General features: G+C 41.5%; 1 protein-coding gene across 1 annotated transcript in view; it reads left to right on the top strand.

The window, feature by feature from the left end:
• Window positions 1-13,176, top strand: part of ADAMTS2 (ADAM metallopeptidase with thrombospondin type 1 motif 2) — a 180,576-nt gene that overhangs the window by 141,170 nt on the left and 26,230 nt on the right. The window contains exons 6-9 of the mRNA XM_068408867.1: window positions 6,775-6,931; window positions 7,830-7,935; window positions 9,596-9,739; window positions 11,648-11,780. Coding sequence (XP_068264968.1) covers window positions 6,775-6,931; window positions 7,830-7,935; window positions 9,596-9,739; window positions 11,648-11,780 — 540 coding nt within the window. The remainder of the gene's footprint in view (window positions 1-6,774; window positions 6,932-7,829; window positions 7,936-9,595; window positions 9,740-11,647; window positions 11,781-13,176) is intronic.

The following is a 13,176-nucleotide window of genomic DNA, read 5'->3' as shown; positions in this document are numbered from 1 at the left end:
GCCTTCATTTGGGACAAGATTTTACCTTCGATCTTTTCATAAAATGGTGCTGTCTTTATCTCTGCCATCTGACCTTTTCATGTCTAAGTTTCATCCAAGCAGGGAGGATGTTCTTGGTTCAGCCAGGATGGAAAGCAGTGGTTCAGTCTGAGCCAGGTTCTTCTCTCTGTTTCCCAGAGGGTGGCACAGGCGACACAGCTGAGATGGAAGGACAAGCCAAGTTTATCCCTTAAATCTGGTGTTTGTTCTTACCATTTTGCTGTTGACCCTGGTTGGAGGGAAAGGGATGAGTGCTCCCTTCATCTCTGCTTGTCCCGGGAAGAGGCAAAGACTCTGGCTGAGAGCAGTTGTGCCTGGCAGGAGAAGGGGATTGTTAGCTCTACATTAGGGTCACAGAACAGCTGTGCTTGGAAGGGACCTCTGGGCATCGTCTAGTCCAACCTCCCTGCTCAAAGCATGGTCACTTAAAGCAGGTTGCTTGGAACCTTGTCCAGCTGGGTTTTGAATATCTTCAAAGACAGAGACTCCACAACCTCTCTGGGCAAACTTTCCAATGTTTGGCCACTCTTATGGTAAAACTACAGTTAACACTCTTACAGTTTTTTTTCTTGCATTTAAATGGAATTTCTTATATTTCAGTTTGTGCCCATTGCCTCTTGTCCTTTCTCTGGATACCACTGAGAAGAATCTAGCTCAGTGTCTTTACTCCCCTCCCAGTAGGTGTTTATATACATTGATGAGATCTTCCCAAGCCTCCTTTTCTCCATCCTCTCCTTGTATTAGAAGGTCACTAATGTGAGTTGAGTATCTTAGTTTTCCGCCGACATTGGTAGATGCAGAATCAGTGGGAATCAAGCCCTGATCTTCCATTGTGCTATACAAACATGTCTGAAGATGAAGTTCTTGACCCCAGCCTTTGGCCATCTCCAATAAGCAGTTCTGAACAGGCTGAGTTGCCAGGCCAGAACCTACATATTATATAGCATTTTGGCTGCTGTTCACATTTTTGCACAGTTTTAATATGCTTAGAGTGAGGATAAAGATGAGAGGAGAAGTTATCCCTCTTATTTTTTATCTGGGTAAATTGTTGCATTGCTTTATTTATATATTAGACTCATAGCTTATAATTTCCCACTGTGCTTTGTTGGAACCTTGAAGAGCGTAGAGCTGGCTAATAGCATAAACAGTACTTTGTATTCCTGATCTGCTTACATTTATACAGAACTAGAGACTGAAAAATGTTTACAAACTGCTGCCATAAGAAAGCTTTACAGATCCTTTGAATGCAAAATGACAGTTTGCTGAATGAGCTATTTTTGTTAGTTTGGTTACCATGGACACTCAAGAATTGTATTTATTTACTTTCTGCTTGTCTTGTTCAAGATGAGAGAAGAATATAGGAGATCTAATCCAGTATACAATGAACAACAGAAGTGCCAAGTAGAAGCAATGTAAACAGTGTGTTTTGTAAAGACTTTACACATTCAAGAAGGGAAGGTCATGTTAAATTGTTTCCCGAATGTGTGCACTGCTGTGGTCCAACTTTTGCTACCATAGTTTGAAGCCTATCAAGTTAAGTGTATTTCTGCTCCTTCTGGAGCTACTGAAGAGCAGCAAAGCCTCCTCCGTTGGCACTCTCGGAGCACCACCTAATGGATGAGTTAGGAAAGGTCCTGTTCCCGCAAGCTTCTGACCAGCCTAAATTTCTTATGTTCTTACCATCAAGTACCTGCTCATCAACACCATTGCAAAATTGTACCCAGTTATGGCAACTGGCAGACAAATAAAACAGTTGATTAAGGAAAGCTGCCATTCTATGTGTGATATCAGTGTGTCATGCACTGGTACTGGCAACTTGAACTTTCTTTAAAAGTTTGGGTAGACTATAGACTAAATTTGCAGTTTTCTTCTAAGATAACTTTGTATTTGAAATTGTTAAAGAAAAAAAATTTGCCATATTTCTCACTTTCCAAACAATCTCCAGAAGTATTTGAAGGACCTTCCAGTCAGCTTCATAAATGACTTGGTCTTCAGTGTCTTCATAACAGAGAACTAAACATCAAGCTGATAACTTCCCAAAAGATGAGACAGGTAGCAAAGAAGGCTTGAAGGCCTCTGGATCTATGTGGTAGTGACTTTCAGCCATTTCTTACTGCCCTGCTTTGCCTCGTTGTACGAATGGAAGTTGCAACTCAGTTGTCTTCTATATTTGTTTGGTTTTTTTTTTCTGCAGCCTCCATCTAAGGAAAGTGGAAGACATTAGTAGATGTTGAGTTTCCCAGAACAAGGATCTCTGCTGGTTCTCTAGGGCAGACTGTTCTCATAACCCTCTGTGGTGTCTCCTCGTAGGGGGGATGTTCTCCCAGCTGAGGCCTTTCCACTTCTGGGCCAACATCTCCATCTGTTTCCATCAGCAGTTCTCTGAAATGCCCACAGATTTTTTGCTTTTCTTGCTGTGAGAAGGAAAGTTTCTCTTTCCATTGGCAGTTTTCCTGCTGATCAGCTGAGTAATGCTCTCCATAGGCCTGCTGTCCTGTTTGGAAAGAGGTCCTTCCCAGCCAGGTCTGAGCTCCCAGCCAGCTGCAGGACCTGCATGTTCCTGGCAGTGTGGGGCCTTTGCTGGCCAACAGTAACACCTACACCTCTTCCCCATATGCAGCCTGCTAGCCCCCAAACTTTCTCTGTTTGCAGTCTGACCAAGAGGGTTTTTACCTTTACTTATAGTCCTTATTACTGTACACAGTTCATCTCTTTTCCTCTTTCTTCTTTCACTTTGTCATTTAATAACAGGCGGGGCTTTTCTGAGTCTGACGAAAGCTCTCCATTGACTTCCAACAGAAAATATTATCAAGTGTTATCTGATATTGCTACAAGAGTAAATTTTTGGACAACGCCCTCCCAAAACATATTACATCTGCCCTGTCTAGAAACAAGCTGTGCGTGGCCCCATGATTTCCTAAGTTCCTTTTTGCAGGACAGCAGCATTTATCTTTAAAGGCGAGGCAGCTGAAGAAGTGAATAAAAATGCAATGTAAAGACATCTCTGGCTCAGGAAATCCCTGATCCAAAGACCACTGGAGCCTTGGAGATTATTTGGAGGCAAATAGTATGCTATACTTGCACTCCTATAATTCCCATCCCTGGGCACCCCATTGCCTACTATCAGGAGAGGACCATGGCTTACATGGCTCTTTGGTCTGAACCAGTGTCATTGTGTAGCATGGTGAGGTTGACTCGAACCCCAGATCGGTGGTTCCCTGGCCACGCAGTGTTCACTGTTAGTACTGTTGGAGCCTTTCTGATTTGGAAGTCCTTGACAAATTGCAGAAAGTGGGAACTGGGGTGAAAACTTGCTAGGAATCAAGTGGGTTTCTCTTTTCAGGCTGCTACATTACAGTGAAGAAAGACAAGGGGTTAGTGTCCAGATGATTTGAGCACTCAGTGAGTGGCCTGTGAGTATTCAGCAGGTAGACTGAGTTTTTCCTCTCTGGAAGTCCTCCTCAGTGACACAGGACCTTGACTCGATATTTATGTCTGTAGCACAAGGGCACTTAAAATAGGTGACTTCCTACTGAATGCATCATTTCCCAAATTAAAGAGCAGTAAGGCTCAGTTTTACATGTGCCACAATTTTCATGTAAAATTGTGTCATTGGCGAAGAAGTCGGGCCGTCAGCTGAAAAGTGTTTTATAGACTTGTGTGTTCTCAGTTTCCCCTCTTATGCCAAAGGGGTTTTCTTCATTTTCCCCATTGTGTTGGATGCAAACCCACCCACAATGCTCCACATTAACCAGTTGGTTCTCCTTTTGCTTGTTTGAAGACAAACTCTAAAATCACTGTTTTGATAAATAACTGAACCAGTGGTTTTGCTCTCGGAGTGGACTTCTGTATACAGTGAAAACAGTTGTTGACACATGCCAGATGCCAACGCAGTGCCTGAACCGGGGGAGCTGCTGGGTATGCTGCAGCAGGCTGATCTGGTCTCTGGCAGACCCGACGTTCATCAGACAGTGCTGCAAGCTGCTGTGTTAGTTCGTTCAGAGATTAGGCTTTTGCTTTTGTGCTGGGGTCCACTGCAAAGATTTCAGTTTAGGGGACAGGGAAGAGGTGACATATGACAGAGGGGAGCTATAAACTGGTTGTTATTTAGAATTTATTGCTTTTTTTATATTCCGTGCTTGTTTGCTGATCATGCAGAGATTTCTTTGCAAATATTTGGATACCCTTAAACAAAGCACATGTTGATAGTGTGTATTTTTTGTTTGGTTTATGATCGATGCATTGATCATGTAAGATGATGTGATTTTCATTTGGTGGAATGTACAGAAGGAGGTCATTATGAGATAATGAACTATTAGCAAACAATACACACAATGAGATTTTTCAACTTCATTTTACAGCATTCATTGTTTTTTGAATCTTGCAGTAAGATTTCTCACTGAGCTCCTTGAAGGAACTGATTTCTTTTGTGAAGCTTTGGAGAAATGAGAACAAGGTGGAGATGATGTAGACGGATTTTTTGTTTGTTTGCTTGTTTGTTTTTGTTTTACCACTGATGGGTGTTACTAAAGACCTCAACAATGGTCAAACCTTGTTTGAATGAATAGGATTTTTGGCTTGAAGAGCCGTGATTTTACCCTATAATAGTCACTCAAAGTTTGTTTAAGTCTGCTTTCATAAAGCTGTTGGAGCGATTCCAGAGGAGGGCCACAAAGATGATCAGAGGGCTGGAGCACCTCTCCTATGAGGACAGGCTGAGACAGTTGGGACTCTTCAGCCTGGAGAAGAAAAGGCTCTGGGGAGACCTCATAGCAGCCTTCCAGTATCTGAAGGGGGCCTACAGGAAAGCTGGAGAGGGGCTTTTTACAAGGGCAAGTAGTGACAGGACGAGGGGTAATGGTTTTAAACTGAAAGAGGGGAGATTTAGATTAGATATTAAGAAGAAATTCTTTACTGTGAGGGTAGTGAGACACTGGAACAGGTTTCCCAGAGAAGTTGTGGCTGCCCCCTCCCTGTCCGTGTTTAAGGCCAGGTTGGATGAGGCTTTGAGCAACCTGGTCTAGAGGAAAGGTGTCCCTGCCCGTTGCAGGGGGGTTGGAACTAGATGATCTTTAAGGTCCCTTCCAACCCAAACCATTCTGTGATTCTATGATTCTATGAAATATACAAAGATGCAACAAAGGCACCTAAACTGTCCCACCATTTTAATACTGTTATTAATTCAGTTTCCAAGGGAATTATGGCTGGAAGCAGTATGATCCAGCGTGGGATTATATTACAACTTTTTCATTCCACAGTGGTATCAGAATCCAAACTGTGCCTCTATTTGGTTTATTAATTTGTTTTTCTGAACATTTGCAGAATTGTAATATCCCAGTTTTGCCAAAATCAGACCTCAGTTTGGCAGACTTTTCTTTTATCAATTCCAGTTGTTCTTCCTCAACCCTTTGAGGATTTTCTTTTTCATGTAGTCAATACTCTGTGTACTCCATCATACACTCAACTAGAGGACACGTCAAATACATCTGTATTTAAGCACGAACTATATTACTCCTCTCTTATTTCTGGCCCAGGCTAGGTTTTGCTCTACATTAAGTATTTTGGAATGACAAATGCTTACAGTACAGTATAGCATCTAAATTGTCGTGGTTTGTGTTATGATTACAGTGTTGTCATGGTAATATAATTTTTGCAAATGAAGAGCCAGGGTTCACATATGTAGTTCTTACAAATCCTGGAAGGCCTGGGATGGGTCAATTAGTCATACATTTTATAGCATCCCGCATACAATAAGCTTTCCTAAGTCTCAGCAGTGCACAGTATTAAGTAGAATTAGCTGGAAATTCTTAAGAAAGTACTATTTCGAAAAAAGGCAAATGCAGTAGTTAGATTTTAAAATATCTTCCTCTTTCTTGTTCAAGAGAATTGTCCTTTGCACCACACTTAACACACATTAGCTCCTCTAAGTCGGCTAAGCCGTGTCGGCGCACCACCCATGTAATGTGCAATTTATAGGGAGTATGGTGTACCACAGTGGGAAGCTACGTGTGCTACCTTCTGAATGATCTTCAGATACGGAATGGGTTAATAAAAATTCACTTTAAAAGATACTCATTGGGAAAGTCCATTTCTGAAAGTACGCAGTTGAAAAAATTACACTTAGTTTTTACACTTAATAGAACATCCAGTAGTGTTCTGAGGTCTTACAAAACAGCCCTAAGAGCTTGGGTTCATGACAAAAGTGGGTGACGAACCAGGAGCATGGTGCTGGCTGTCTGCCGTTGCTGCCATTTGCTTCCCTTGGCCATTAGGCATCACCCTTCCCACACTGGGTTAGTCTCCACGGGCCAACAGCTGCTGCAGTTCCAACAGGGACACGGGCTCCATCAGAAACTGTATATCTAGACTGGAAGTGATGGTGCAAGCTGATGCCAGGGTGGCATAGAAATAATAACACACAGTGCACAATGCAATATCAGTTTTGTCATTTAAATACCCATCTTTTTCTTCTGTTATATCTTTTTATTTTTCTTTTGTTACAACTTAGACTTCATTAATGCAGAAATTGCATTTAATCTAACCGTGAACTTTAGCTATTTTCTTACTTTCTTGATCCAGTAAAATTTGTTTCTGAAAGTGCAATTGTCTCTTTATTAAGAGCAGACTTTTAATGGAAATGGAATGTTTAGTCAAGTGCCTGAAGAAGTTGGGAGAATAATTGCTCAATCTTTTAATAAATGATTATTGGTGTCTTTTTTTCCTGCGCATGGGCAGTCCATGAGTCTGATAGAGATTGGGAACCCTTCACAAAGTCTGGAAAACGTGTGTCGCTGGGCCTACTTGCAACAGAAACCTGACACTGGGCATGCAGAATATCACGACCACGCTATCTTTCTCACAAGGCAGGATTTTGGTCCATCTGGCATGCAAGGTAAGCTGTCCATCAGGTTTTGGTTTGTACGTGTCGAGACTTGTGAGCAGCATTTCTGTTTATCACTTAGCCAAGGCTAGTTATGCGAAGTTTAATTGTGTATCTTTTGCTTAGTTTTGGTCAACATTTTCTTTCCCCAACAGCTCTGCACAGGGCCATTTTCAGTTGTAACTGTTTCACTTATTTTATCCTTTCTTACTGGTGGGATTATTTATTGGATCATTTCTTTGCTCTTGCTGAAGCCAAGCAAATGGGATCCCTATATAAACAGTCCTGAAAAATGCCCAAAGATTAAAGAATAGATTTTGTGTTTAAAAAGTCTCCCAAGCTGTTGCCGTGTTCCAGCAGGATTGCCAAGAAATATTGTTACGGAGATTCTGGAACAGCAAGGCCAAGTGCTGTCCACTTTTTCCTTTTTTCAGAGCTCTGTCTCTGGTGAGATCAGGTTCGTTCACTGGAGGGGATAAATCTCAGAGCTTTCCCATTCCTTTTGGGTTGGCCAGATCTGCTGTCAGCACAGGGCTGGGGCTTTGCTCGTGTGTTCCCTGAGGGCTGGAACCGCACCGAGCTCCTCGTGAGCTGTAACACAGCAGCATGTGGTGTCCTTTTCCCCAGTTGCCTCACGCAGTTGGAGAAGATAATTGCAGGATGGTCCTAGAGGTGACAACAGTTTTCTTGGTGAGCCAGGAATATAGTTTTAATTTGATCAGCAGGCTGATTTCATCTGTTTCGTAGATGAGGGAGCACATTATTAAATGTTTGGGAGCAAAGGTCTCTTGAGAGGACCACTTCAACTGTTTTTGTGTCACAACAGAAGACAAGTGTTTGTCCTAGAGCTTCTCACCACATTGCCTTTCCATACTTGTTCAATTTCTGGAGCATGGGGTGTTTCTCACAGGCTACGCTCCAGTCACTGGAATGTGTCATCCTGTTCGAAGCTGCACTCTGAACCATGAAGATGGTTTTTCATCTGCATTTGTGGTGGCTCATGAAACTGGACATGTGTGAGTAGAATTGAGGACATCCTGTGTCCTACCTTATAATGTTGTTGGTACTGACAAATATCCATGACATTGGAAAGATACAGTTTATGTTAAGAAGCAATATTCAGGCTTAGCCTTGGCTTCAGATCTCAGCTCTCTCAAGGCTTTCTTTATAGTCTTAAATAAGCTTTACATTTTGGTATTTTCAAATGGAAAAAGGAACTAATACCAAAATACCTTCCAGGGCTGCTGTGCGAGTAGATTGAATGTTGTATTATAGTCTCCTAGTGGAAATGTAAAGTGCTCATAATGATGAAATAGGAATTCATTGAGTCAGTGGAATACATGATTCTTGAAAATAATCCATATTAAATAAGCACATCATCTGCATATGTTAGTGCTGCTAAAGGATACAATACTGTATAGAAACGAGGTGCCAAGCACTGAGGTTACAACTGTTCTAGATATTTCATATAAAAAGTACAATCATTTTACTTGTTGATGTGATTAGAACCAATGGCCAGGCAGCAGTTGTCAGAGCTTTGGTTTCTCCCAGAGCATTTTAGTTTCCCTGTTTGCAGAGAACACCCACTGATTTCCCATTTTCTCTTTGGTAGAACAACAGTTCCCAGAAGGCTTTTTCCAAACAGTTTCAATCTATTCTGTTTTCCCTAAGAAAGCCTGCAGGCCCTTTTCTCTTTGTTGTACAAGATTATTAAGGGCTTTAAACAAAAAAATTGCCAAAGTTTATTGAATCTCACTGTAAACGTATCTTAATTAGACAGGGACATAGAATTGATACCCAGATGGTATTTGATTCCAGAATTTTGAATTAGGATTAAAAAGAATACATAGTGAGCTTTAAAAGAGATACCACAGAAGAATGTTTGTAATCCCTTAAATCACATTCAGCCCCAATCTGTTAATTTGGTTTAATTTATGGACAGATATTGCTCATGTTATTTAAACAGTGCTCATAGAAGAGATGCAGTGTAAGATCCTAAGAAAGGGGAGGAGAAAATATATTCATAATAAAGCAAAAAAGAAAATTTAAAATATCTGTGACATGGGGTAATTTTCTTGAGAGCACCCACCACTTTCCAGGCTGTTTCACATTTAAACAATGTGGAATTGCTACTGGGCAATAGCAGCAGCTAGTCTGAACTAGCTTTCAGTGTGGCATCTATTTTTTTTCCATGCAAAGGACTTGTCTACAATTGCAAATTACTTCAAATTAAGCTAAGGTGTGATTTTTAAAAAGTTAGATAAACTCGTGAATAGCTCCAGATTGGAGTATGAATAAATTTCTGTTAATACTCCTGGAGGGTAGACTAGATTCTTGATCCAGAAGTGGATTCATTTAGCCATAGTAATCCACAAATGTGGGTGTGCACAGAAGTCCGAAGAAAGCATTTTTAGTCTGTTTTGAAAGTGGATTAAGCTAATCGCATGAAAGTACTCTCAAGGGTCAATGCTTTTATGTGGGAGGTACTACAGACCAGCTCTTTAGCTTCAGTCTCACCGGCTTATTTCTCATGACTCTGCTCATGTGGACAAAGGTCATGGGATTTAAGAACCTTGTCGCAATCAACCACTAGTGCCATTTGGGATGTGGAAGCACTTGGGCACTCAAGAGTTCACCTGTGATGTAACTGTGCTGGCTCTCTCCTGTGCGGGGCAGTTTAGGCATGGAGCACGACGGCCAAGGCAACAGATGTGGGGACGAAGTCCGCCTGGGGAGCATCATGGCCCCCCTTGTGCAAGCCGCGTTTCATCGCTTCCACTGGTCTCGTTGCAGCCAGCAAGAGCTGAACCGATATCTCCAGTGAGTAGCTGTTAAGCAGCCTCTCTCCTTTGATTAGGAGGCATGTAAGAACATGTGCTTTCTACTTTTGTTAGTTACTCAAATAGGGTTGAATAAAACAAAGAATCTCCTCCATCCTATTGGGAACGAGATGCTTTCCCATCAATTGCAAATAATAATGCAAGTTCTCAATTAGTTTGATTTCAGTCTATTTTAAATTGTTCTCATTTCATTTACATCTATTCATTCTCTGGACAGTCGTACTACGTATGCTGACCTCTCAGGGGTTATGAGAAGACACTATTACTTATCTTGTTGCTAACTTTCCTCCCTGCCTAATGTACCTCCTAGCTGAAGGAGTGCCTATGCTACCCATCAGTATGGTGTGTATCTTACAGATACCACATTTGGCTTCAAGGGCCGTTTGTGGCTTGTGATACATGTCAATGATAAGATGGTGCTGCCTAAAGAGGAAATTCAGCCCTTTAGGTGCTCAGGGCTTTTCTTGACTTTAATAGAAATCTAAAGAAAGAGCGTGGTTCTAGAATTAATTCTTCAGTTGTTACTTTTCCTTGAAGTACCCTAAATGCGAAAGCTATTTAAACAGCTTCATCCATGTCCCTTGCCTTCCCTTTGAACCTGACACTTTGGGCACTAGACTTGTGCAGGAGTTCCCTGACAAACTCTGGTGTTTATGACTATGTTTTTGCCCCTCACAGAAAAAAATCTTCCCCTTGTTGTTATGTGCAAGTTGTATGGAAAAATACAGGGAAACTACTAGGATACCTAGCAAAAAACTGAAAATGAGTAGGAAAAAATGCAGCATGAAGTAAACATGATTCAATTTTTTTGTCAATATTTTTATTATCTTAGATATCTTAGGTATGGCTATTGGGAATAAAAATATTGTGAGATAAGTGTGATTGTTTCAGTTAGCAAGATCCTTTAGAGCTTTAGCCATTAAATAAAAATCATCTGGCCTAGAGGGCTGCTTTACATTCTTTTAAATACAGCTATTTTTAAATATCTTATAGCAAAGCAGAATGGTGGTTGCTTTGAAGTAAATCTAACCTCAAAATCCTGCTTTCAACTGTTGGTATCTTCAAGGCAACCTGAATGATTGCCAGAATAGACTCGTGTATGGTGTCCTCATGTCTGTTAAATAACTTGGAGACATTTCAGAGATACTGTTGACCATGTTGGTCTTATGAATTAACGAATGATTATACCCTGTAACCATGCAGTGATATTAGCGTCAGTCCTCTGTCCACCATGCGACTTAGACGTGATTCTGGTACGTTACAGGCTATCCTCACTGGTTAGGGGGAGAGGAGAAACTCCCACATTCGTCACACAGAAAGGAAACTTTTTACAAATTACGGATGGAGCTGAGAGCTATCAGGCAGAAACAGGGAACAAACCTGAGCGTTTAATGCAGGCAGGAAAGTCCACATGCTTGTTAATGAGTCCCTGCTTCTCAGCAAGGACACAGGAAGACCGCAAGCTTCATGGTAATCTCGGATAGTTACCCTGGTTTCTGCTTCTAAAACTTCACTTGAAAGACAATTGCAGGCAGCAAGAAATTCCACAAATGGAAAATTAATTAAACTTTCTTTTCTTTTTGGTCTCATGTGGATTCTTCCTTTGATTCCTTTCACATAGGGAGCCTGGAGACTGATAAGAATTTACCTGGAAGCTAAATGGAAATTACAATGGAAGGGCTTCAGAAAAATTATATATAGAATCCATTAAAGGTGGATACAACATGCTAAAGTTAATGTGAGCATAATTGCAATATTAGCTGCTCTTCACGACCAGTGTCTGAGAAATCGTAGGCTCTGTTTTGATTGGAACAAAAAGGCAATGAAACCACAAACACTGTGCAAGTCTCACAGCCCCATCTGTTACTGTAATTTTTGCCTGTTGCAGTTCCTATGATTGTCTGCGTGATGATCCCTTCGAACATGACTGGCCTTCCCTTCCACAGCTGCCAGGAATTCACTACTCCATGAATGAGCAGTGCCGTTTTGATTTTGGTTTGGGCTACATGATGTGCACAGCTGTGAGTACTTAAGTTTGGCTTCTGCTGTTTCTCATCCAGGACTGTTGTGTCTCTGAAATGTCCTTAATAGGGACAGTGTAGTGAAGCCCACAAGAAAAGTTGTTGTGCCCACTTAGCTGTAAGCAAGGAATAGCAACTGAATGTCAATAAATATTTTAAGTATCTCTGTCTTTTTTTTTTTTAAACTGGAGTTACAGAAATAATTATTCTGTAGTTTCATAAATAGCTGTAAACTTCAAGCAAACGAGCTTGCTGCATTATTGAGCCTCCTAGTTATTTTGCTACAAAACTCCCACCCAGATGTGAAGGAGATGGATTTGATGGCACATCTTGTAGTGCTAGCACAGGGCAGTATGCTTTTATGATCCAATTTTATGGAAAGCGTGATGCATTTTGATGCCTAGCATGAGAAAATAAGCGTGACAGTGAGTAGAGCAACTTGCAAGGACTCTTGATGACATGGTTGGCTCTCTTACACCAGGAAAACAAGAGACAAAGTCTAAATTCAAAGCAGGGCAAGATTAATGCAATTCTCAGTGGATTGGTTTCAACGAGCAGAGTCTTCAGCAGCAGGGCTGTGCCTCCCACCTCCAGCTCCTCAAGTAGGACAAAATATTAAATGGAAAGAGATGTTTTCAGCTGGTGTGGCAGCTGCTAGCACATAACATTTCTGCTTTTATTCCCATCTGCAGGAATATGTGTGCTGAGTGGTGTCTCTAGATAATGGATGAGATGTTTAAAGCATCAGCTGTAGTATTGTGTCTTGACACAGTTCCCACTGATGCTGCCGTGGAAGAATGTCCCAGCCAAAGGGAGTCTTTTCTTCCAGCCATTCTTCAGACCCTGGGAGACAGAGGCTTTCTATTCTTCTTTATTCAGAATAGCCAAAAGCATGGCCAGACATCACGTTTTAGTATACTGTGTGGTGGTTGGTCCTCTCCTATACAAGCTCTGTATCCTCTCCTGTACGAGCTCTTGCGTTGTAGGTAAAATGCCGATTTATTTATTGGATCAGGGTCCTGAGCTCAGATTTCCATCCTCCTAAGAAGGTGGTTGCATCAGCTGAGCTACGATCTGAGCAGCTCATTTCCTTCTCCCATGAGTACTCAAGGATTTTTTGTTTTGTTTGCCAAATGAATCAGCACCATTTGAAGAAACTGTAGGAAAAGGCAGTGTGTGTCTTACCACGCAGAGGAACTCATTTCCCCCTTGCCCAGTCTGCCTTTGGTCACTAGTGTAAAACTATTCTTGCCAGACCTTGTTCCATCAAATGCAGGTGGGATCTCGCTTCAGAGTCACTGGTGATTTTGCATGAAAGTTCAGAGATGCGAAATCCACAGACACCGTGGTGTTCCTCAGGAATCAGCGGTAACAGCTGGCATTTTACAGCTGAGAA

Source organism: Nyctibius grandis, chromosome 10 (genome assembly GCF_013368605.1).
Source record: "Nyctibius grandis isolate bNycGra1 chromosome 10, bNycGra1.pri, whole genome shotgun sequence".
Classification (NCBI taxonomy): domain Eukaryota; kingdom Metazoa; phylum Chordata; class Aves; order Nyctibiiformes; family Nyctibiidae; genus Nyctibius; species Nyctibius grandis.
Note: the sequence above shows the minus strand (reverse complement) of the source record. Positions and strands in the feature narration are given on the sequence as shown.